This window comes from Aptenodytes forsteri, unplaced genomic scaffold (assembly GCF_000699145.1).
Source record: "Aptenodytes forsteri isolate BGI_AS27 unplaced genomic scaffold, ASM69914v1 Scaffold308, whole genome shotgun sequence".
Classification (NCBI taxonomy): Eukaryota; Metazoa; Chordata; class Aves; order Sphenisciformes; family Spheniscidae; genus Aptenodytes; species Aptenodytes forsteri.
The window spans coordinates 695,074-718,777 of record NW_008795475.1 but is presented as its reverse complement, the minus strand read 5'-3'; the positions used below and the strand labels follow the sequence as shown (position 1 = coordinate 718,777).

The 23,704-nt window shown below is 50.1% G+C and overlaps 1 protein-coding gene across 1 annotated transcript; it reads right to left on the bottom strand.

Moving 5' to 3' along the window:
- ATCAY (ATCAY, caytaxin) lies at nt 1-10,772 on the bottom strand. Its single transcript, XM_009281169.1, has 11 exons — nt 10,696-10,772; nt 6,328-6,392; nt 5,743-5,964; nt 4,767-4,952; nt 3,871-3,973; nt 3,186-3,317; nt 2,692-2,778; nt 2,098-2,196; nt 1,787-1,822; nt 857-892; nt 1-109 (listed from the first exon to the last, which is right to left on the bottom strand). Exons 1-11 carry the CDS (start codon nt 10,770-10,772, stop codon nt 1-3), a joined length of 1,152 nt encoding a protein of 383 aa, XP_009279444.1.
- Between the last annotated feature and the right edge of the window lie 12,932 nt (nt 10,773-23,704).

The window sequence follows — 23,704 nt, the reverse complement described above, 5'->3', positions numbered from 1 at the left end:
TTAGTGGATTACAAACGCAATGAAATCTATCACACAGAGAGAGACAAACAAAAGAGTGAGGTACAAATCAAACCTGGTTTCTTGATCCTCTGCTGGGGGCACAGGCCTGCTTGGAAGAGAACCGGCAAAACAGTAAGTGAATCTCCACCACAAACTAATCACCCTCTCTTTTGGCCCTGAGGTCCCATTTGTTTCTCGGAACAATTCAGACTCATCCAATGGACCTTGGCAATTTTGATCAAAGCTCCTTTTTCTCTGGGAGGAGAATAGCAGAAATATGCACTGTTCCCCCTCAGGAGCTAGCCAGATAGAATAAAAAAGGAGAGGCTATATCACTCTGAAGCAGAGCCAACGCCAGGCCAAATTAGCCTGGCATAGGATTTTGACACTGTCTTCCAAAACTCCCTAGAATTTTCCTTCCCATCTAACGTTACAGCCTCGTATCTTGCCTTTGTGCACACCCAAGATGTGCCTGACAGCAGTATTTGGCCCTCTGCATTGCGCCATCATGCAAATGCTACAACTGAATGTCAGGAGAACGTTCCCTGGTGCCTCTGGCTCTGGTCCATGACCAAACGGGTTCGCTAGCTTTACAGAGGTAAAAAGCAGCGTCAGGAATCCATTCGCATCGGTGAAGGTCAATAACATCACAAAAGTGATGGCACAGGGAGCTGTTAGGGAGAGGAGAGGCTTTGTCAGTACCCAGACACTTGAGAAATGTCCTGTTGGGTCCAAACATCTGAGAGCGCAGAGCCTGGCTCCCCAGGGGGTGCTACCGAGCAATAGGGCCGTTCTCCTCACCGAAGGCTGTTTAAGCTATTTTGTAAGTGCAAGATAAATAAGAAAGAGTAGTTACCTTTCCTTCTCGGCCATGTCTTGTTTCTCTTCTGCCCTGTAAACACAAAATCACATTTGAAATCTATCATCTAGGGGTGAGCAGCGTGAAAGAGTAGAGTATCTAAGGCCTTTCTAGGGAGCTAGCTGGAGCTCAGACAAGAGGTTACAGGTCTGATCAGAAATGACTGTTAGCTTCTTGTCCCTGTGATATACAGCCTTGATAATCCTAATGCTCTCAGGATGCCTCTGTTGGCCCTAGAGGGAGGTAGCTGACTAATTTGCGCTGGATGACTCGCTTTTCAGCAGCTAATGAACTGAATCCTCCCAAACTGCATCTCCCATTCAGTTCACCAGCACGAGGAGGTGTTATTATAGCACATCGCTCTTGTGCTGACCCAGCTGGTCTTTCCTCGGTCCGTGATTGCCTTTCCTTTTAGCGGAGCTGACTGTTATCACTGTTTATGGCCAGCACTTCTACCCTAAATCACTGGTGATGGAACAGGTCTAGAAAATGAAACAGAACAAACTGTAAACTAAGGGCCTTCTTTATGCCACTCTAGCAGAATGAAGTGGCTTTTAAAAATAAGCACTAGCTCTCACTTTAAGGTCAGCTTGCATGGTCATATGAGGAAAATGTGCCATCTTTATACATGGAGAGATTTCTGATGACCTTTGCTAGCACATACGGTGCATGTTCAGGATGTGTGCACTCGTGGGGTTAAGAGGAACAGTTCTACAGATAAATAACCTTTTAATCAAGCTTCTCCCACCTGCAGCTTTTGCTTATTTTGAGAAAATCAGTAGAAAATAAGTGTAGGCTGTGTGGGATATCGGGGTAGGAGGAACACAGAATTGACTGGTTATAACACAAATAATGATGAGAGAAAGCAACAACATCCCAAGAAAATGAACCCACCCTCCATCCCCCCTTCCCCGAAATTAATTTTACCTTTCTTTCCTGGCCTTGATCCTCTCTTCTTCATATCTGCAACAAACAGGAAACGTTCTTTAAATGTTACCCAGACGGGACTGCTCACTTTTAGTAAAACGCAATGTTTGCTCTGAAGGTGACAGAAACATTAAACTAGCACAGTGTGCAGGCTCTTGCTTGGCACCAGTATACGAGTGAGATAAGGTTCGCCCCAGGCTCTGCGTTTCCAATACATGGGGGTTTGACTCAACACAATATTCTGCTACATAGGATTTTTGTCCTGCGCCTCCTCAGAGCTACGTGTGCCCCAGGGTCCCTCTGATACTCACTGTAAGACGCAGTCTGGAATCTGCACGTGCTCCATTGGGATAAGTTGCTCCAGTTCCTCCAGGCTGTGAACATACTGGATCTTATTGATAAACTTCACACTGGCAGAGAGAGAGAAAGGGTGTGTGCTTGAGGCCTTGTTTTGATGTTCTCTCCATAGGAAGTCAGAATTTTCCTGATGGAAATGGGGAGTTCTGCATCCCTGTATCCTCTGTAGTCTGAGTGTACCCATCTCCTCCCCGTGCTAATATGCTGATGACTAAAAATTGTGGTGAGATGCCACATTACTGTACCACACTTTGCTTTGACCCCCACCTCTCAATATCTGTAGGAGGGAAAACGGACCACCATTGCTGCGCTTCCCAGTGAATCTTTATGCGCTACCCACTGGGACAAGCTTTGATCTGGATCCAGACCACCACAGTGTCTCTTAAAACCACCTCTAGAGTTGTCCTTGGAAGTATCAGAGAGATGTAGGACAAATGACAAACAGTCTCACCTTGGTCGCTACTAGTTAAAGGTGAGCTTAAGATCTGATTCATGAGATTAAATTTCCACTCCAAAACCAGCCGAGTTTGGAAACATGTTATATTTACCTGATGAAGGGTCTGGATATAGCCAGCACTGTCCGGATGAACCACGAAGGATGAACGATTATCAATGCTTTGAGGTTTTTACGCAGCCTGCGGAAAAGCCATGGGATAGAAAGTCAGATTCAAAGTACCTTTTCTTAAACTCACCTGTAATGTGTCAGGGCACTAATAGGCATCAGGATGCTCACCAGCCTCAGCTGGGTGTCTCCAGACAAAAGCCCTGCCCATGGCCTTAGGAACCCTATTTAAGCTCGGGCCCGGCAGGCTGCAGGAGCACTGCTTTGCTTGGGTGCTGCATTAGCCTGATATCTGTGAAGGTGCTTGTGAGGGAAGGAGGGAGGTGATGAAAGAGAGCCCGGAGTAAGTCAGAAAGCTGTGATAGAGGAAGAAATTATGGAATCTGGGGAGTGAGGAAGGAGAGGTGGCTGGGAAGACTGGGAGGAAGTAGTGGAAGAGGACCAGGAAGAATGAAGAGGCCACACCAACAGGATTCTCACCTTCTGTCTATCATCTGATAGCACTTCTTCAGCCAGCCAAGGCCTGGCATCCTCCTCCGGGGTGTTGCTCCATTTAGGTACACAATCATATAGTCCTCAGCCACCAGCAGCTCCAGACTACTGATCACGTATCTGTTGGGTGGTGATCAAAAGCAACAGGGATATGAGACTTGGAAAAGGTCCCTTGAGGTTCCTTCAGGTGCCTGTGCGTTATCCCAAAAGGTCTCCAGACCCTTTCTGTATAGACCTTGGAACAGGTTTCAGATTCAGCTGGTACCTCTGCAGGATGCCTAGGGGTATTTCTCAGGGATTGCTGGTACATGTTAGCATAGCGCAGACACTGATGGGTGTCCCTGCACCATTCTGCTGTCTAGCAGTAGCATCTACCAGCTGTTCAGCATTGTATACATATGCTCTAGCCTGGTTGTGAGTCCATCACTGGCATAATTGACACTGAATGTTTGAATGCTTTGATTTATTGGCCTGGGATGCAAATGCTGTGGACAGTGTCTTACCCAGTGATGCTCGCTCCAGTCTGCAGCTGCACACTGGGTACATTTGGCCTGGATTCAAACTATTTCCAGCTGAGGTTCCTGATGCAATGAATACATGGAAGCTGTTTCCCCAGAGCCTGAGTTACTTTCCTCGCCCTCCTCTCCCTCATAGACCTTGACCAGCCACTTACAGGAAGAGATTCTCCATGATGTAGTGGTAATCAGCCAGGTTACTGTCCGGGAGATAGCAGGCAGCAAAGACAATGATGGCATTGAGACCTTCTCCATAGTATCCTGGGAAAGAAAGACACGGGCAGCATCAGTGACTCTTTCCAGAGTTGAAGGAAAAATAACAGCAAAGATGTATTGCCAGATTTGGGCCTGGGCTGGTTTTTGTGCCTCTGTTCAGCTCTAGGTAAGTGTTTGTCCCTTTTAACGGACCTCTTTCACAATTAGATTTGCCTCTGATCCTGGTTTTGGTTATAACATGCACGTGGGGTTCAGGGAAGGAATTTGTGTGTGTCAAAGCACAGAGCTGAGAGCTTTGCTTGGCTTTGCTCAGATTTCAGAAATACTAACTGTGTTAGATTTGCCTCTGATCCTGGTTTTGGTTATAACATGCACGTGGGGTTCAGGGAAGGAATTTGTGTGTGTCAAAGCACAGAGCTGAGAGCTTTGCTTGGCTTTGCTCAGATTTCAGAAATGGTCACTAACTGTGGACGTATTGGTCTTTAGCTGTGCCTCCCGAGACAGCTCAGGCACTGAGCTGCAGAGGGGTTAAGGACCTGCAATCCCTTCAGCACTGGTGATGCTGCCCGCACCCAGGGCTGTGGGTCGGGATATATTCAGTCTTGCTCAGAGCCAGTGTTATCCCTACTTTTGTTTATTGAAACATTGCTATGGTGGCTATATGGTTTTTAGCGTGAGCTGGGTGCTTTTGTGCTTATCTGCCACATAGTGGTACAAAATGAATAGCAATTTTTCCCTAAAGACAGTCAAACCAATCAGTCACGGCATCCCCTCCAGCTTGACAAAGGTGGACTGAAAGAAATCCACCAAGCCAGGATTAGGCCGCCCTCTCCCTCACCTCCGTGTGTCACCACTCTCATGTAGGGTTTGATCATCTGGAGGTCGATGCGGTGCTCCTGTTCTCCAATGATGACAGTCCTCCAGAGCCGTCCATTAGTAGCACTCCCATCTTCTGTCCCACCATCCCCAAACAGGTCTGCACTGTCCCCAGGCATGTTCTTGGCTGTGGCTACGGGAGTGTCATCTGGAAAAGGGACGAACATTTCTGCCTTTAATATAATGTACAAAGAGGCTCTGCAAGAGCTTTGGTGTGCAGTAAGAGACAGTAACAACCACAGACTGAGGATCATCTGCTTCATCTGCAGCTTTGATCTGTCTAAGTTTGTGGTTCTTAATAATCTTGCACCATTGCCAAACTGTAATAGAAATAAGCTTAACATCTTGTGCTGCTTATAGTACCTGCAGTCACAGGTCGGGCACCGGACTTTTTGCTGGATCTTCCTTCAGATCCATCTATACTGGCTGAAGAGGGCACCGCCTGTGCTGGTTGTCTTCTGATCTGCTAGCAGAGCTGCTTGCATGAGTCCTTCTTAGCCCGATTCAGTCAAAATTAGCCAGCTTAGCAAAGACCATGTTATTCAAGATGTTTGAACATTCACATGACAGCTCTACTGGCAGAGCCTAGCAGGCAGCGCCTTCCAGCCTGGGGTGGTGGCCCAGCTGCAGCTGGAAGGGCATGTGTGTCCACAGCCTTATGCCTTAACCTGAATTATGGCTAGACGGGTGTTTGCAAGTCCCTGAACTACTTCTGCCCCCACTATCCCCAGATGGAAGCACTGAGACGCCTGGGCTATAGCTGGGGTCCTGGTGGGGCAGATGTCGTGTGGAAGATGGGGCTTGGTTGTGTGTGCTGTGCTTCACTGCTGAGGAAGTTGGTCCCCAGCTGCTGACGGTGAGTGGTGTAAAAAGTGGTTAAAATGAGGCTAAAAAAAGCCCCAACCCCTGCAGACATTCACCCCAAACCGGCCTTTTACCTTCCCATTCCAGTTCGTTCCCGTTCCCCAGGAATTCGAGGGAATCTGTCTCATCAGGAGTTTCAATATCGTCCACATTAATGTCCAGGTCATCTGGTGTGTCCAGGAAGTCATCGGAGAGAATGGAGCCTTCACTCTGGTCCAGGGAAATGTTGATTTCAGGTGCAACAAGTGTCTTCCGCTTACGATGCGCCCCATTAAAGTTTAAAGTATTTGGGGGAGCTGGAGTTAAAAGGAAAATAACGGACAGGTTGTCCTTGTCCTGTATCCTTAGTGCAAGACATGGCGCTTTCATTATGCATGTGTCAGGCTATGGTCTTGGAAGCTAAGGGTGGTGGATCATAGCTGGGAGGTACTGGACACCTGCAGCTATGGCTGGATAAAAGTGCCCACACTTCTGAGATACCTATTTCCTCCCCCAGCTTCTTGTGAAAGATTAGCAAATTCAAATCTCTGCTGGTTTCTTCCCCCACATGGGAATTTTTGCGGATACTCCAAGGGAACTGGCTTTCGCCCTAACTGCAAGCTGCCGTTCCCATAGGCTTGCTTTTCTTTGAACTCCTGATAAGGCAGGCTGGTACTTACAGGATGTATTCTCGTCTTCTGTAGGGCTGCCCAGCAACTCCATCCCCGTCTCTTCTGGGAGAGGTCTGCAGGCAAGCCAAGATGCGGGGGTAAAAAGACAGGAGGTAACAGGTGATGTTTAGGAGAAAGTCACTCCATGGCAGACAGTGGAGAGAACTGGGGACATCAGGGAAAAACGTGCAACCCCATGTGTGCTCTGCCCTTTCCCATTTGCCTGTGAGCTCAGCCTGAGGGATACCCTCAGGTGATTTGCCCAAGAGCAACCCGGCAGCTGTGCTTTCGTACTGGAGCACTGTGCAGTCCCTAGTAACCTCCAAACTATCCCTGCATTTACACCCCCCCAATACATCTCTCATGCTGCTGTTCAGCCAAGAGGCTGGAAAATCCAGCCAGGGGCACGGGAACAAATCCTGACCCCAGAAGAGCCTGGTAACATCCTCACTCTCTCCATATTATCTCCATTTTTATCTCCGTCAGAAGTTTGAGAGGCAGTGCCAAGCTCTAGGGCTCCTCATCAAGGGTACCAGGGAACATCATCTGCAGTTGCCTTCTGCCACAGGCCCTGGCTGCAGCAGAGCAGAACTTTATCCAAAGCACCTGCCACAACCACCTCTCCCAGGAGGCAGCTGCCTCCTTGGTCTATAGTGACTTTGCTCTAAGGCAGTCAGTGTTCAAGGCAAGGACCAAACCTTAGGTGTGATCCCAGAATTGTCAGTCCATCCTCACCTCAGCCACCGCTTGGCAAAAGCTGACAGTGATACCCAAACCCTGCTGAGGTCTGGAAGCCGGTTCATTCTGAGCTAAGATCCAGGCACCAGCACTTCAGACCCAAAGGCTGAGCCACGCTCCCTTCCTTGGTCTCCATGGCAGAGGTCAGGATTTGCAGCTTCTCATGCTTGGCTCCTGCACCCTCTTGGTGCCTCCAGCCGGAGGCTAGAAGCATCAATTGATTTAAAAGTTGGCTTTCCCATACAGATGCTAATGCCAAATCTCATTACGTGGCTGTTGCCCTTTGGAAGTTGCTGGAGTTGTTCCTGACCCATGCTGGGGTAAGTGAAGTCAGAATCTGGCCCCCAGTACTGCGGTGAGGAACCCTAGCTGGTGGCTGAGCAGCACACTGCCCACCCTGAGCTGGACACTTTCTGAACACTTTTCCCCCTAATTTGAGCTGGGACTTGTGCCTGTCCCCTGGCATTAGCTGGGTTTGAAACTTCTTGCGCAGCATGACCAAACCCGACCAGACCCCAGCAGCCCCATGATAAGTTCATGATGTCGAAGATCTGTTTAAAAGGGACCTTCTCAGCCATCCTTGTTTCACCTGCCCCTTGCTGGAAGCTCCCCCTCAACAGGGGGAAGAGCTCATGCTTCCAGGTGTAAAATCCTGGGTGCTGAGACAGCCTGGAGGTGAAACGTGGGGGAAAACCGACCAGTTTTAAGGCAGTGCTGTAAGAATGGGGGATGTAAGAATGGACCTGTGCATGGGGCTGGTGTCCAGCAGCTGCTGGCCTTACAGTCCAGCGACGGCAGGGAGGCAGATGGGGACTGGTACCTCCGAGTCCGCAGGAGGATACAGCCTAGCTCTGCCCTACAGAGGCTCCTCTTCGTGCTGCCGTGACACCAGAGCCACCAGCCAAATTAAACCCTATAAATATGTAGATTAAGGGATAATCCTCTCCCAGCTGGTTGTTGTATATTTATGAGAGTTGGAGACCTGATCAAAGGCGCTTGCTCCTTGCTTGTGCAGCACCCAGATCCTGTGGGCTGCCACAGTATTCCTGAGCAGTCAGAAAGATCCCTCTGCCCCCTTCCAGCCTCTCCTCCTCCCTTTTGCTTTTGTCTTGAACGGGGCCTGGCTGGTTGTTTATCTGACTGCGAGCTGGCGCCTGGCACAACTTGGTGATACGACATCAAAAGGAGGGGGGGGAATGGCCCAGCTGTACCCGAGTACGTGCTGCAGTCAGGCACTCTGCTCTCTGATGCTAGGATTCATTTAAGACAAGCAATTCAAAAGTCAGAGGTGAAGAAAAGGGCTTTCTTACCTTCCCAAAGGATGTTCGAATCACTACCTCCCAGTCTCCTGTGTAAATCTTCCTTCCCGAATGCAGCTAGCCCCAGATGCCAAATTTTCTGAATGAAGCAGGTTTGCTAAGGGTCGGGTGCCACCATTTTGCTTTCTGCTGATAGCGTGCTGCCCAGTTTCCCTCTATAAGCACCTTCTGTCGGGCCCCAACCAGACCGAGCCTTCACCGACCGTGATCCGATGGATGCGTGATGGAGTGAGCATGCTCCTGCATCCGCCCCGCGGCACCGCTACAGCATCATTGCAGGACAGCACTTGCACAAACAGCTGAGACAGACTGTCGACAGGAGGCTAAACCTTCAGGGAGCAGCAGGAGGGGGAACCCTTTCCTCTCCGCTTCCTCGCTGCTTGCTCAGTGCCTTGGCATTGCACCTTTGCAGCCTGCAAGGCTGTTCTGCAGATCAGCTTCTCGGGGAGGGATGGGAATGTCGCCTTGTGTCCTTAATGAGCTGCTGAATTCAGTTCCCCCTAGCCCAGATCTTTGTCTAGGATATGTGTTTTTTTGTGGCAAGATTGGTTAATCACAGCTAAGCAAAAATAGCTATGCAGCAAATCATCTGCTAGACAGCTACTGTCCCACATGCAGCAGCTTCTGCCCTATTATTTTAATGCTTCTAGGGGGAAGTGTCTTGAAAATTATTATTTATTTATTTTTAATGCCAGTTAAACACAGCTAGCATTCACTCATTTGCCTAGTGGCTGTTCGGGCTCTATTTCACTTGCATCATTCCTGATTTAATCCCTCTGCAGCAGCCTGTCATCAGGCTGGGGAGCTTGTTTGGGCTCTGACAGGGCTCTGGCCTTGTCCCTGCCACTGGCTTGCCACCCAGCCATGGTCACATCCCTTTGCCTCTCCCTGTGCTTTGTTTGCCAGGCAGGAGCGATGATGCCCGTGTTAGGTGGTGCAGAGGGCTCTGCAGAAGAAATACCCCTTGAAGGCTTGACTGTGGCTGGGGTAAGTTTGCTGCTTGCATGGCAAGTGCGAAACGGAGCCTGGCAGCTCCTGCTCCAACATGATGGTGTGGGTTAGTGCCTAGGTATCCAGGTGCTAGAACGGTTTTGTCCCCAGATTTTCTAGGGAGCCTTGGGTCAATGCTTTCCTTTCTGTACCTCACTTTCCTTTCTACTCAATTAAAAGCTTGTTGGCACAGCACTCGGGGGGAGCCTTAGGTTGGCAGAGGTCCACCAGCCCAAAGCTCTGCCCAGCTCTGCTCTCAGAGGAAAGAAAAATCCATCCTAGAAACCCAAGGGCTTGTCTGAGCCCACCTCTGGGGCCAGCGGAAGGACAAGCCATGTCCTGTGAGCCGGGTGCTGGGCTGGCAGACAGAGGTGCTTAGATTAGCGATGCAGCTGGACCCAGGGTAAACAGAGCTAAGCTCATCTGCCGATGCCAGGGGAAACAGGAGACCCTTTCTAGCACGGCAGGGGCTGTGCATGCCCACCCGCACAGCACACTGCGCCTCTGTCTGTGAATACAGGGGCTCTGTGGGCTGCCCGGGGGAATTCAGCTGCAGCTGGGACAGGGCGAGACAGCCCTGAAAAGCCCCTCAGCAGCCCAGACCCCAGCTGCAGCAAGGCTTGGTGTTGGCCATGCTGTGTGTGCCCCAGCGAGCTGCTGCTGGGCCATGGGCTTTAGCACTGGACGTGTGGGGCAACGCTGGGGCGAGGATGAGGGTGGGTGCACCTTTTGGGTGGCTGCAGGGAGTTCAGCACACACTGAGCTTACAGGGATTTTTTTTTTGGCACTCTGCAGTTAATAAAGTATCTGTGAAGGTGAAAGCTGCCACTTTGGCACCTTCTGTCACCCACGCATTATTTCTTACAAGGTTTGCAACAATTCAGATTCTGCATGTCAGTGCCAGCGGACATTGCATCCCAATGACTCCGCTTCCTGTGGCAAATTCCTGGTGAAGCAGCATTTGCTTTGCCTGGGGAGACGTTGCTTGATTCAGAGACTGGGAAGGAGTCCATCTATCCATCCATCCCTATATGCATCCATCCGTCCTATATGCACGCATCCATCCATGCTAATCTCCCTGTCCTCCGCACCCGGCTCCTTACCCTCTCCTTGGCATGCTCACAGAGGGTTGCCAGAAGCCTCCCAAAAATTTTTAAGCATTCAGAGCAGCCTTGCTACAAAAGCTCTGTTCTCTGGCCAGAATTGCCCTGTTGGAGTTAAGACTCCCATTGCCTCTGAGGCTGGTGGGAGGGACCTGCATGCTCCATGCCCTGCTGGTTTCTTACAGGAAGAAATAAAATTCTCCCTGGCTTTTTTGCAGGGAACAAACCTGGGGAAGTCCTCGTCTTGCCACTCCTCCTTCACATCCACGTTCTCCATCCGCAAAGTGGCTTCTGTGGTTCCCATCGTGTTCAGAGAGGGTTTGGCTGCACAGTGGTTCCCTCAAGGAAGGGCGCAGGCTGGAAGGTGGAAGGCAGAGAGGTTGGCATTGAGCATCGCTACCGGGGAGCATTTAATCTGAACCGTTCAGTGCAGGTACGCTGATACCATGCTCCGCAGAGAAGCAGCATGGTAGCTGCTTGTTTTGCAAAAGGAACAAGGCAAGGACATGGGGTTTTGTGGTTACTTGACACACCTTGGACAAGAAAGAAGAAGTGAGGTTGGCCCTGGATCAAAGCAACAGGTATATCTCTGCTCTGTTGTGACCTTGGCTCTTCTCCCTGAGGATCAACACGGTCTGGGCTGATGCCCACCCGATTTCCCTTGCTACTTCTCTTCCAATACTAATCTCAACATTAACAAGCACCTCTGCTGAGGGAAATGAAATGTGGCTGAAAGGGAAGAGAAGAAATAGCTCCTCCCAGGCTGGTTTCAGGTTGTTTTGGCAGTGGCACCAGTTTCCATTTTTCTGGCCTGGGCGGAAGTTAATGGCTTTGGTTTTGCAGAGAAATTCCTGACTACTGCTGCCTGGTCTGTGCTCCATCCCCATGGTTGTCCCCGCACCCAGAGAGAAATGGAGGAGGGCGAGGAGGCCTTCGCAGGGATGTTGAATGTCCTTCCACACCCCTGAAGAATTCACATCTCTGACTTGCTCCCAGGTAAACCAAAGCAGATGCCAAAAAACTGGAGCACCTCAAATGGAGGCAAGGTGGGTGTGCTGTTCCCAGTTTGGGCTTTCTCCAGCACTGGTATGAACAGAAGTTCAAATCCAGTGAGCCTTGTTGTCACTCATACTAACAGCCCAGCAGCGCGAGGGGTCCTTAGAACCATATATTGTTTGCCTTCACTAGAAGGTTCCTATGCTGCCAGCCAGCAAAAATCAGACCTTTGTACCTATTTCCCAGGAACTGCACCTGCAACTCCTAACAAAGTCTGGCTGAGGGCTCAGGACCAGTCCTTGCAGGTTAGAAAGCAGATACACTGCTCTCAGCTGGATGCTGCTGCAGCTGAGCTTAGTAGCACCTGAGCCTGGAGGAGGACAAGGTCAGGCCTTATCTTGCATAGAACATGTTCAAGTGAAATCGGCTTGTATGTTGGGCACATGCATTAACCCATCCACTGCAGGACAGTTTTGAATGTTCTTCCTGAGCTCAGCCTTTACACTGTAAATGTACCCAGGCACTGGCTGGATAGTAATGGGGTTTTTTTTGGGGATAAGGGACCTAGGGTGGTTTCCCAAGTGGATGGAGCTACTCTGTCTGTCCCCTGATGTCAGGGAAATCAGCATCTAGCAGAGTTTGACCCATTGCTATAAGGCTCTTCTAGAGAGCCAGTGCTGCTTCTGCTTCCTTTGGAGGCTTGAATTTACAGAGGGTGTCGCTGGTGAAGATCTGGAGGGAGACAAATCTGTCTGTGTGTATCTGCTTTAAAGGAATGAAGCTACGTAGAGGCCTGAGTAAATCCAGCATCCGTCTTTATTACAGGCGCTGGCAGAGATAGGAATCGGAGCAAAGAGCTGGCTGTGAGCCTTGCAGGGCTCTCTCCCTGGCCGGTGTCTCTCAGCCTGTCCTCCCAGCATGCACATTATGTATTCTGTCCTCACCCCCACGCCTGGCTGCATGCGATGCCCATGACACGGTCACATGTGTCTCCATTTTTTATTTCCTTACATGCAGGCAAAGGAGATACCTTGGGCCTCAGAGAGACCCCACCTTCCCTCCCTCCTCCCCACCGCTGTCATCTGCTTTCTGCTAACCCTGAAGGCATCATGGAGGGAGGAAGAGAAAGGCATTGAAGCAAATGCCAGGCTGGAGTCTGATGTTTCTTAACATCAAACATTGCCCAGCAGTATGGAAGCCCAGATGATGCTGTACTCACCGATGCTTGTGGTTAATGAGGAACAAAGAAGATCCTGCCTGTATCCCAGCTAGGCATTCCTCCCGACGGAGATGGGCTGCTCAGGAGGTCCAGTGCCTGGATCCGGATGCAGATGTGTGCGGCTTTCTCAGCGGAGGAGTGTGGGGATGCATCTAGGTCGGCCTTTCTCACAGCAATCGTTGCTTTGTGATTTGGATTTTGCTGGGTGGGGGGGAATTGAGGGCAGTTATTTGTATTCTTCCATGGCTGCTGTTTCCTCTGCTGCCTCCCTCCCCTCCAAGGTATTTTATTATTATTTTCCGCTTGCAGCTGGCTAAGCCTCAGCTCTCTTAAGTCAGCTAATTTCACTGCTTTTGTGTGTGAGGAGGATGGCGGTGGTGGTGGTGACAGGGAGGGGGGTGTTATGGAGGATGGGTGGAGAGAGGAGCTGGAAGCACCCCCCTTTCAGTGTCACCTCTCTTCCAATTGGCTGCGAGGTACCAAATATCTCCCTACACTCTTCCTCCGGATGAATGATGCTGCCAGGGGCTGAGCACACTGTCTCCTTGCTGCTTTCAGTGGGAGGGAGGGATGCCCATCATCCAGCAGGATCTGGTCCTAGAGGAGGTGTGGGAGCTGGGGAGGGGTGGGTGGGAAGAGGAGGGCTTTTTAATACAGTGCATCATTCACTGAGAAAGTAAAAGGTGGCCTCAGCGTGTGGTAGGATGCAGGATTTAATGGTCCATCTTGCCTTGCACATGTAAAGCTGATTTGTACCTAAACCTCAGGCACTGGTCTCTCTTCTGGTGCCAGGGGCTGTACAGACAGACCCGACAGACAGTCCTCCTTGTGCTGGGGGATCAACCCCTGTTCCTTGCTTCCAGCATGTCTGTGACTGCATTAGAGCCCGAGACCTTTGCTGGTTCCTTTGCAAATCTAAAAGTGAATGAAGAAGCAGTGATTTTTCACCTGCTCCAGACTTGGGCTCACATCTCTGCCTTCTGGTTCCTGGGCTTCAGCAAACAGCTTTCCCTCCAGCTCTGGCCAAAGCCTCAACCCAGCTGCTGGTAGAGGCAGGGTTAGTTTGATGTCTGCTGTCAAAAATCCCCGCCATGTTTGCATCGTGCAGCCAACGTGCTTGGTGCTGTACAAAGATGAAGGTAGCTCTAGCTTTAGTAGTGACCCCCAAGTGAAGGAAGTGTAAGGGTTTGTCTTCTGAGTCTTAGCAGAAACGGTCTGAGAGAGGACATCTCTTTTATTATATCAACTGATAGAGCAGGACTGTGAAGTCTGCCTGTGCCTGCTGCCCTGGGATTTTCCTGTTACCATCTGCAAACGATGCATGTGCTTTTTGTCGGGGCTGTTCGGTGGGCAGAAGGGCTGTGGTGATCTGGAGATCAGGGCGTGGTGGGGAGATGGAGGAGTGCTGTGTGGTGGAAGCAGTCTACCTATTGCACCTCTTTTTCTGTTATGGTAAGGAGTCCTGTCTTGGTCCTGGCTCTCATGCAGCCCTCTCATGCAGTCTCAGCATGGTGCTGGGGCTCTCCAGCGGCACCAGCCGAGGTCTGCAGGCTCAGGAGAAGGGCTGATGTGCTGTGTGTGCTGCAGGTAAAGTCACAGTCTCGCAAGGCCCTGCTCTGGCACACTCCCTGGCTGCCCACCTAGGACACACCGCGCCTCTCCCATCACTTCACCCATTCCATCCTTCTCCTGTAACCGCGTGTGCCTGCTGGGCGCTCACATGTCCCACGTGTTGGGAACGGGGACCTTTGGACCTCAGCAGGGAGATGGCTGGTTTCCAGCCCTTACAAACGCAAGTGGCGTAGCTCCATGCCGACATTGTTGTTCTCTTAGGATGAGCGGCTCCTGTGGGACGAGGTGCTGAGGACAGTATTTCCTCAGTCCAGTGGATGCCACTGTAGAGAAAGCGACACACATCAGTGCTAGCCAAATGCCGGCAGCTCCTCGCCGTGTGCGTGCTCAGCCTGGTAGATCCTGGGTCAGACCTCAGAGGGGATGATGGGGTATCCCTCGCTCGCATCTCATGTTTTGGGCATCCCTATGGTCCAGGATACACAGGATACTTATGGATGCTTTAGGGATGCATTATATTTCTTTATCTATATTACATATTTCTATATTAGAAGCAGACAGAAGATCTATGAGGACAGAAGGAGATGCCAGGAAGTCTGTAACACTTGATGGCTCCAAAGTTAATTATCGAAGTCCTCAGGCTCATCTCCGGCTAAAGTGAATATTTGCCTTTTACCTTCATTTTTTTATGAAAAATACTCTTCTCGTGTTTTCCAAGGCAGTTTAAGCCTCATAGCATATGATAGCATACGTATGCGTACGATAGCATATGAATGCCATCTACTGGCTGCAGTCCCGGGACTTGGAGCAAGTGTACTTTTTCCAAATCCCATCCATCTGGTCACGGAGGTATTTCATTGAGCACATACTGATGGGTTGAGTTAGCCCATCTCTGCTTGCCAGGCCAACTGGTTTTGTTGGGACTCCATTTTCTTTAGGTATGCTGGGATGTATGAAGTGAACACTGCACCAAGCTGGTTTTCCAGCACTGCAATTCCTCTGGGGATTTTCCTGTGCTGTGCCCAACTCCTGCAGAGTCCTGCCGAGTTGGAGGAGGCAATAACAAGGCAAGGGAATGGATTGTGCAGGAGCAGGTCCTTCCTGGTGCTGGGTGTTTTTTTTACCCTGTTCCAGCCTCTCTCGTATCTCTACATGCTCCTCTCACCTGGAAAAGCGTGTTTTTATGTTACTTGATAGCGTGTTTTTTCAGTCTGTGAGCCAAATACTCACATGAGGGGAAGAGAAGGACGGTATGTCACTTCTGGAAAGACACTGACTGTCATGTGAGCATCTTTCTTTTACTTCCCTGAATTTGATGCTCATTTTTGGGCAGTGAGAGCTTGTGCTGATGGGGACTTTCTGCAATCCTGCAGGTCACCAGCAACCCAGAGGCTCTAGGTTACTTTCCTACCTGTATGAACCTATGATAGAAATTATTGGCTTGTTCAAAAATGCTGATATTATTATTATTACTACAGCAAATCCAGCTGTTTCTTGTACGCGGATGGAAGTCAGACAGAAACCTGTTTTGGAGTCTGCCACAGGAGGGCGGTGGATCCCCCCCAGCCTGCGGGGAATCTCGCTTCTGGCTGCGATGGGAGATGCACGAAACGGGCTGTAGAGGTCACTTTGCACCAGGAGATGGCTGGGGCTGCGAGGTGAAAGTCTCCCGGTGGCTTTCTCCAAAGCGGAAAGCAGAAATGGTAAGTTTGCCCCCAGCCTAAGTCTGATGGCTCTTTAAAGTCGGGTTGAGATGCTTTTTCCAAAAACCAATATTGAAAAGGTCCTGCCGCTGGCCCAAGGACCTTTGCAAAGGAAAGGGATGAGAGATGGTCACTGGGCAAACTGGGGATGTGGGGCTTCACCGGCAGCTGAACTCAAACCTTCCCCAAATGCTGCATGGGACAGGCTGCTGGAGCCGAGAGCTCACTGTGGGGTGCGGGTGCACCGCAGGGCTGCGGCTTGTTCATGTGCGTGCACATTTGCGAGGTCTGTGTGGTTTCTAGGAGTCTTATTGAAATTCAAGGCATTTTAAATGTCTGTCTTAATGACCAGGACATTAAAATGTTTGCATCTGGCAGAGCATCCCAGAGAGGGAGGTCCTGGGGATGAATGGGGTCTGAGATTTCCATACTCAAAGATCTCCTCTTTCTCCATTCACGCTCCTGTTTCCTGAGTCCACCAGAGGTCTTTAGGTGGAGATGATGACAGGCTCCGACACTCTCCAAAAGCCCAAATGAGAAAAATCCATAGCCTGTTTACTCTTCTTTCCACCCCTTTTTGACAAGCTTGGGCATTTCCCAAATTTTCCTGAAGTCACTGGCATTTTCGTTAAGCCTGTTGCGTGGCAGTGACACAGCTGATGGTGCCCAGCAAATGCTGGGTGCTGATGGCGGCCAGTTTCAGTGCAAACTGACAGTGGGCTCAGGATTGTGGGGCCATCGAGGTCTTACGAGGTGACCAGGAAAGGAATGAGTACCCTAATGAGTGTGGTCATAGAATCATTAAGGTTGGAAAAGAGCTTTAAGACCATCGATGCTCCAGCACAAGCTAAACCTCTTACTAAACTCCAGAGAATCCACACAGGCGCAGGACATTTTGAATACCCAGCTCTGGGAGAAGCTTTTCAGACTTTACACCTTAGTGGACACCGAAGGATCCAAGCAGGAGGTGTGCGGTCTGCAGAAATCCGGCTTGTTCAGACTGGCTGCTCACAGGACGGCTCCTTTTAAATGCCTGCGGGTTTCTCTTTTACAAATCTGCCTTCTGTTTTCCCCTTTACAGGTCAGGCAGAGGTTATAGGTTTTCATTTATGAGGGTAAGAAATTTGCATTTTGTTTTAAACACTCAATTGCAAAATCCCAGGAACTGGAGCTTGAAAATACCACAAAGCTCTGTGCGACTCTCAGACTCGGCAGGGCTGGTGATGCCGCAGCTCGTGGTGGTTTAACGGGGCTGGTGTAGCCCTGGGAATCCCCAGGGAAGAGACTGCAGGGCATGGATGCTTCCTCTTTGAGTTCGTGATAAAATCGCACATAATAAGGATGGTTGAGGGTGGAAGGTACCCCTGGAGATTGTCTAATCCAACGCCCTGCTCAAAGCAGGAGCAGTCAGAGGGGGTTGCTCAGGGTTGTGTCCAGTCAGATTTTGATTATCTCCAAGGATGGAGACTCCACAACTGCTCTGCACAACCTGCTCCAGTGTTTGACCACCCTTACAGTGTAAAAAAAAAAACAAAAACAAAAACAAAAAACCAACTCTTCTGTTTAAAGGGAATTTCCTGTATTTCAACTCATGGCCCTTGCCTCTTGTCCATTTACTGGGCACCACTGAGAAGAGTCACTTTAAGCTAGCCTGGCTGAAATTAAGATAAAACATTTGGTTGTAGGGAAAATAAAGGTTATTTTGGTTCCTTTGAAATTATTTACAACTTAAACCAAAGTTTGAAGTGGAAAAAAAGAAAGTATTTTGGGGATGAAAAACTGCAGGCTTTGTTTAAGATATGCTTGAAATTAAATGCTTTAACTTTTTATTACACTGTGTCATTCTCCATTTGAAATTTGCCTGCCTTTAATTAAAAAACCGGGGGACTGCAAGTGCCTTCAAACATGCATTTGAAAGCAGAGAAACATTTTGTTTTGGGGAGGACAAAATGTTTTCATTGTCTCCACTTAAGGAAAAAAAAAATGTTTTGCTGTGACAAATAGGAAGGTTTCATTCTGGGTTGACCTAAAGAGAAAAAATTTTCCTCTTCCTAACTTTTAAATTTGATCTTTAAAGGATAGACCAGCTATTTGCACAGGTCTAGGCTTCACCTCTAGGGATCCAAGAAGAGGAGCTGGGGAAGGAGGGACGACATTGGGATCTCGTAGGTCTTTGAAATGTGGGATTGGGTCAGACTCATTCCTGTTGAATGACGGTAGTTGTTGGAGATCTGAATTCTCCTTTGCTTGGGTGTGTGGAGGGCTTGGACATGTGTAGGGCAGCTCAATCTTGACATGGGCATGGCCGTACTCTGTGCTTGACACTACTGAGCTCAGCTTGGTCTTGGCAGAGCTGGAGACTGCGGAATAAACACGTGGAAACCCCTACACCCTCTCCTTGCAGCGTCTTCCAGTTCTTCTTGGGAGGTTTGTCTTCTCCAGTTGAGGTTTTTATAGGACAATTGCTGCAGTTCCCAGTCCGGGGGCGGCAGCGCTGAAAGTCGTTACCAGCGAAAGCCTGTTTGGACACCAGTGTGAAAGAAGTCAGTGTGCTGTGATGCACCTCCCGCTGCCCTGAGGATCTCTGCCCATCCCTGTAGCATCAGGCCCTTTGCCTCAGGGCTTTTCAGGTGTTGGGGGACCAGGATTTCATTGTTCAAAGGGACGGGACCTGTGGTGGACCAGAGCATGTTGGGTGCAGGATCTGCAGCAGCGGGAGCCTCTGTCTCTCCTCTTAACTGCTGCCTCCTGTGCAGCAGTTTTTTGCAGGACATTGGTGCTGCTACGTGTTCTTGCAAAGCCCAGATCTGCATGAAATCCAGAGGCATGAGTGAGTGTGAATCCCAGGAGCTGCCGAGGGCATAAGGAGAGCCGTGTGGAGAAGGAAGAATCCATCTAGGTGGGCACCAACTGCATTGATAAAGCTATGCATCTCCCAAAGGATGAGGGAGGTAAGTGCTCAAATGTTTCTGGAAACCAAAGGCATCACAATTCCCAGCTGAGACCATGCTGACAGCACCTTTTCTCCTCTCCAATGAAGCTGACATCTTGACCGACATTGCCGGGGCCAAGCTGGGGATGTGGAGGTACTTGGCACCCCTGGGTCACACCAACCTCTGACCAAGGCAGAGGGGACGTGCAGGGGGAGAGCGGGGAGGCCGGTTCCTCCCTGGCCACAGGTTCCCCATCCGAAGGCAGCGCCCTGTGGTGGAGCACGGCCCGGGCTGCGTGGGATGGGGGTAACGCATGTCTGCTCCAAGGAGGCTGCCAGGTTATGGGGCCCTGAGGACTCCGCTGGAAGGAGCCCCTGCGTGGGCAGAGGCGGCTGTCAGGAATGCATGGCCCAAACCCAGCATCGCAGCCATTTGCTGACGGGCCCTGACACTTTGTGTGGCTATTGAACCTCTCCAGAGAGGCTCAGGGAGGTGAATCCAGCAGAGCCTGGGTTCCTTGGAGAGGTGGAGAGAGTTGCACCAGATATTTGTGGTGTAGCATAAAGAGAGGCCTGAGGGAGAGGCTGGTGTTTTCCTACTCAAATTCTGGTATATTTAAGGCACATAAATGAGAAAATGGTGCTTTTCTTTCTCAGATGGTTTGCATGGCTAAACCATGAAGGCGAACATCCTGTGGTTGCTTGCTGATCTGGTGGACAGTCCTGCAGAGAGCCAGGCTGGGAGGATGGCGCATGGTCTTTGCGCAGGAGCAGAGCGCCTTGCTGCTGGACCAGCCATCCCCTCCGGAGAGGCACCAGCGGTTCCTGCCACGTGCAGGTTCCCTGTGTAAAGAAGCATAGCCCAAAGCATGCCGGGCTGCTCCCTGCAGTGGGGCGAATTAGAATGTTCCTGCCACGTGCAGGTTCCCTGTGTAAAGAAGCATAGCCCAAAGCATGCCGGGCTGCTCCCTGCAGTGGGGCAGAATTAGAATCATAGAATAGTTTGGGTTGGAAGGGACCTCTAAAGGTCATCTAGTCCAAGCCCCTGCCCTGGGCAGGAACATCTTCAACTAAATGGGTGGTGGTGTTGGGTCGATGGTTGGACTTGATGATCTTAGAGGTCTTTTCCAACCTCAATGATTCTATGATTCTAAATCAGGTTGCTAAATTAGGGCTGCAGCTCTTTGCAAGCCTGTATGCAGCAAGGGAAACAGCATGCGTGTCTGGACCTCAGTGCCTGAGTGATCTACGGCGTCCTTGGGGACGGAGACACTCATTAGTCCTGTATAAACACTTGTCACGTTGGACTGGGCTTTGTGAGACAAGTTCGTTTGTGATGGGGATGGAGCCTGGGAAATGGAGGCCTTGACTGACAGGTCAGGTTAAACTCCCTGACAGGCTGAGGGCTCGTGGCTACCTCCCATAAGCTCTTCAGGGCAGCAGCCCCTGGCCCAGCCTTCCCTTCCCAGGCTCTGCATCAGGGTAAAGCCTCATTGCCTGCAGCGCTGCACAGCAGCTCTGCGCTTGCTGCGATGGCCCCGGTGGTGGGTGGAGGAGAGCTATGGCCACCTCCTGTAGGAACCATTCTCCAACCTCCTGCACCAGGGAAATATGTTTTGGAGTAGAAAAGAGATGCTAGAGAAAGAAGGCAGTGCGTGGGGATTATTTCATCCCCCACTTTAGGTTTGAAGCCTTAGATCGGGCCCATGGACAAAAGCATCTGGGAGAGATTATGGCCCTGACCTGGGGGCTGGTGTTTATGCCAAACGAAATGGCTCATGATAAGAGGGCATCATGTGGCCTGACCTGCTCTGCAGGGCTTGTTTACATCTCGTAAACAGGAAAATTCACCCACACCCTTCTCCCTGGTGATCAGCAGCAAATCCTCCCTTCCCTGATTGCCTGTTTGACTTTCCTGGGTACAAAAACACGCAGAAAGGCGTAACCAGTGCTGTCCAGCGACCTGCTTTTTTTTTTTTTTTTTTTCTGAACTGGGGGGAGTTTTTCTGCCCTGGCCCGGGGAGCAGATTGTTTAGTGTCGAGGTAGCCGTGGTGAAAAGCATCCTGGTCCTTGGCTGCATTCACACCTGCTTGGCCGCGTGGGACTTTCTTTGAGGGTGTTTCCACGACCCTGTTTTTTTTTTTTTTTTTTCTGAACTGGGGGGAGTTTTTCTGCCCTGGCCCGGGGAGCAGATTGTTTAGTGTCGAGGTAGCCGTGGTGAAAAGCATCCTGGTCCTTGGCTGCATTCACACCTGCTTGGCCGCGTGGGACTTTCTTTGTTCAAGCGCAGCAGGATGCAGATTTTGGAAGTTCCTTGTTGTTTTTTTAGCTCCTTTAGGATGAGTCCGGCTCTTGTGGTCTTTGTTCATTTCCCAGCGCCTGGCTGGAGAGGGAGGCAGTGTCTGATGGCCTGGGCAGCTGCTCAAAGGTTGCGTGGTCTGAAGAACAGAGGATGTGATACTGTCCGACCTCACCGACAGGCAGGGGAGTCCTCCAGAGCTGGAGGGAGCAATGTCAACAGACAGCGCAGGATCTTGCCTCGTGACCTTGTTGTCAAAGGAGCCTGTGGATGCTAAAAGTTTATATGGGTTTAAGAGGAGACTGGGCAATTGCATGTAGGAGAAATTGCTGAGGGGTTACTAAGTACATCTGGCTCAAGAATTCCTCTGAGCTGGAAACAGCTGGAGACTGGGAGAGAACTTGGAGTAATATCATATACGCTTGTCTTGTTCTTACGTTTCTTTGGGCATCCTCTTATGGTCACTGTTAAAGAGAAGCTGTGAGGGAAACTGAGCCCTTGGCCTGACCTGGTGTGGCGGTCTGTGTGAGGACCTTGTCCTTTGCCTCTTGTTTACAGGGTTATTTTCTGCTGCTTTGGCATCAGCTACCTCTCCAGGGAGCTGATGTTGGACTCTGCTGCTGGCTGAGCTGTGAACCAGTGAGGCTGTTTCTTAAACCTGCTCTATAGAAGAACTGGAAGCCCAAGCTGTTTTCACCTCAGCACTGAACGAGAAGAGAGGAAAGGCCTGATCCTGCTCAGGTGCAGGAGGGAAAAAGGGAGATGGATGGCTGAGACTGACCCTTCCTCCATCCAACCCACTTCCTCTTCTCAACTCAACCCCTTGTTCTCATTAATTTCTCTCCAAATCTTCCCTTGCGCTCATTTAAACTCTGACCTTCCCTCTCCCTTGCTCTTCTGCTTCTCTCCTTCCTTTGGTCCCCTGCATCCTGTCCTTGGCTGGATGAAACAGCTCCCAGCCTGCCAGCAAGCCTACAAAAGCCAGTCTCTAAAGTTTGCCAGTTCCCATCGAGGAGGGGAAATTGAAGCAAACGAGCAAATGGGCCATGAAAACCAACATCAGTCAAGAATGCAGCTTTTTGTAGCTGGCAATGGGCTAATATCTACAGTGACAGATCTGGGAAGGTTTTTCTCCTCTGCTTTAAAATATAAGGTTGTCTTTTTTTTTTTTGTTCTGCATTAAGTCCCACAATCAGAATTGCTTAGCGGCAGAGGGATGTCATGGGTCAATGGCAGAGTAAACAGATCTTCTCTCTCATGGCTTTTGGGGAGGACATAAGATGATTCAAATGAATTGACTGGTGGGACTCATGCAGAGGTTTATAATCTGCTTAGAAATATCCCCTCCCTTCATGCCCACCCCAAAGAAGCTGCAAATGATGGATTTGCAAGGTGAGCTCCATGGCACATTGTCTGCCAAGGAAGGCTTTGCACCTTTCCGGCTCTTGGATCCGTCTCCACTTCAAAGCAGGCGAGCTGTCCATCACCAGACATCTCACAATGAAAAGGACCGGCAGAATGGGGCAGAGATAGTCTTTCTTTTCATCTTGATATGAAAACCACCAATGATATGACGCCAACCACGTCCCCACCTGGGGTTTGTATGGGTTAGCATTAAGGTAGACTCCACAGCGCCTCGTCTTGGGTGTCTCGCTGGGAGGTTTAGCTGGACATAAAAGCACAGACTCTTCTACCGTGAAGGAGGTGTCTTCCGTTCAGTTACGGTTTGTGGGTCCTGCCTTGGGACCTCGCTCTGCTCTAGCTCTGTATTAAGCCAGGTTTAGCTGGGCTTGTCCTGGTACTCAATGCTACAGCCTTTGAGGAGCTGCCTTCTAATTTCAGGTTGCATTTTATTGTGGGCCAATTCCCTCCCCCATGTAGGGGAGAAGGAACATTGTGCCAATGTTTTTCCTTAGTTTCGTTGACTTTTGTCCCTTCCTGGAAAAGAACTGATGAGAGTGAAGACATTCGTATAGGAGGTCCCCGGGAATTCACCCTGGCTGGAGTCACAGGGGCACGGCCTTGTCCTGACCCTCCCAGGACAGTGGCTTTGGAGAAGTCACTGATGCTGTGTATTTTTGGGGGGCTTGAGCTTGGGACAATGTGGCTTGATTGCCTACCATGGGAGAGGCTGTGGGACTTTCCCAGGTCTGTGCTTGATCGCTTCTGAAGGGCTTGGATTTTTGATCTTGAGGGGGAGCTGTTGATGATGTGAACTACTTGAAACCACCTCGTGCAAAGTGAATGCTTTCCCTTAAAGAGATGCTTAAACTCCTATTGATTTTAGACAGAGCCCATACAGAAGGTGGTTTGCTCTTGTGTTTTATTATCTAGTAATAAACATTTATTATTGCTGTTATTCACAAGTGAGCACCTCAGCGCAGCAAGCCTTCAAGTGGTGACAGGAGCATGATAAATTTTGCTACCAGTTCATGCCCTGATCAGTGGAGGACATTTCTTGCTTTGGGATTCCCAGGCTGTTGACAGCTGACATCTAGGTACAGGCTGCCCCAG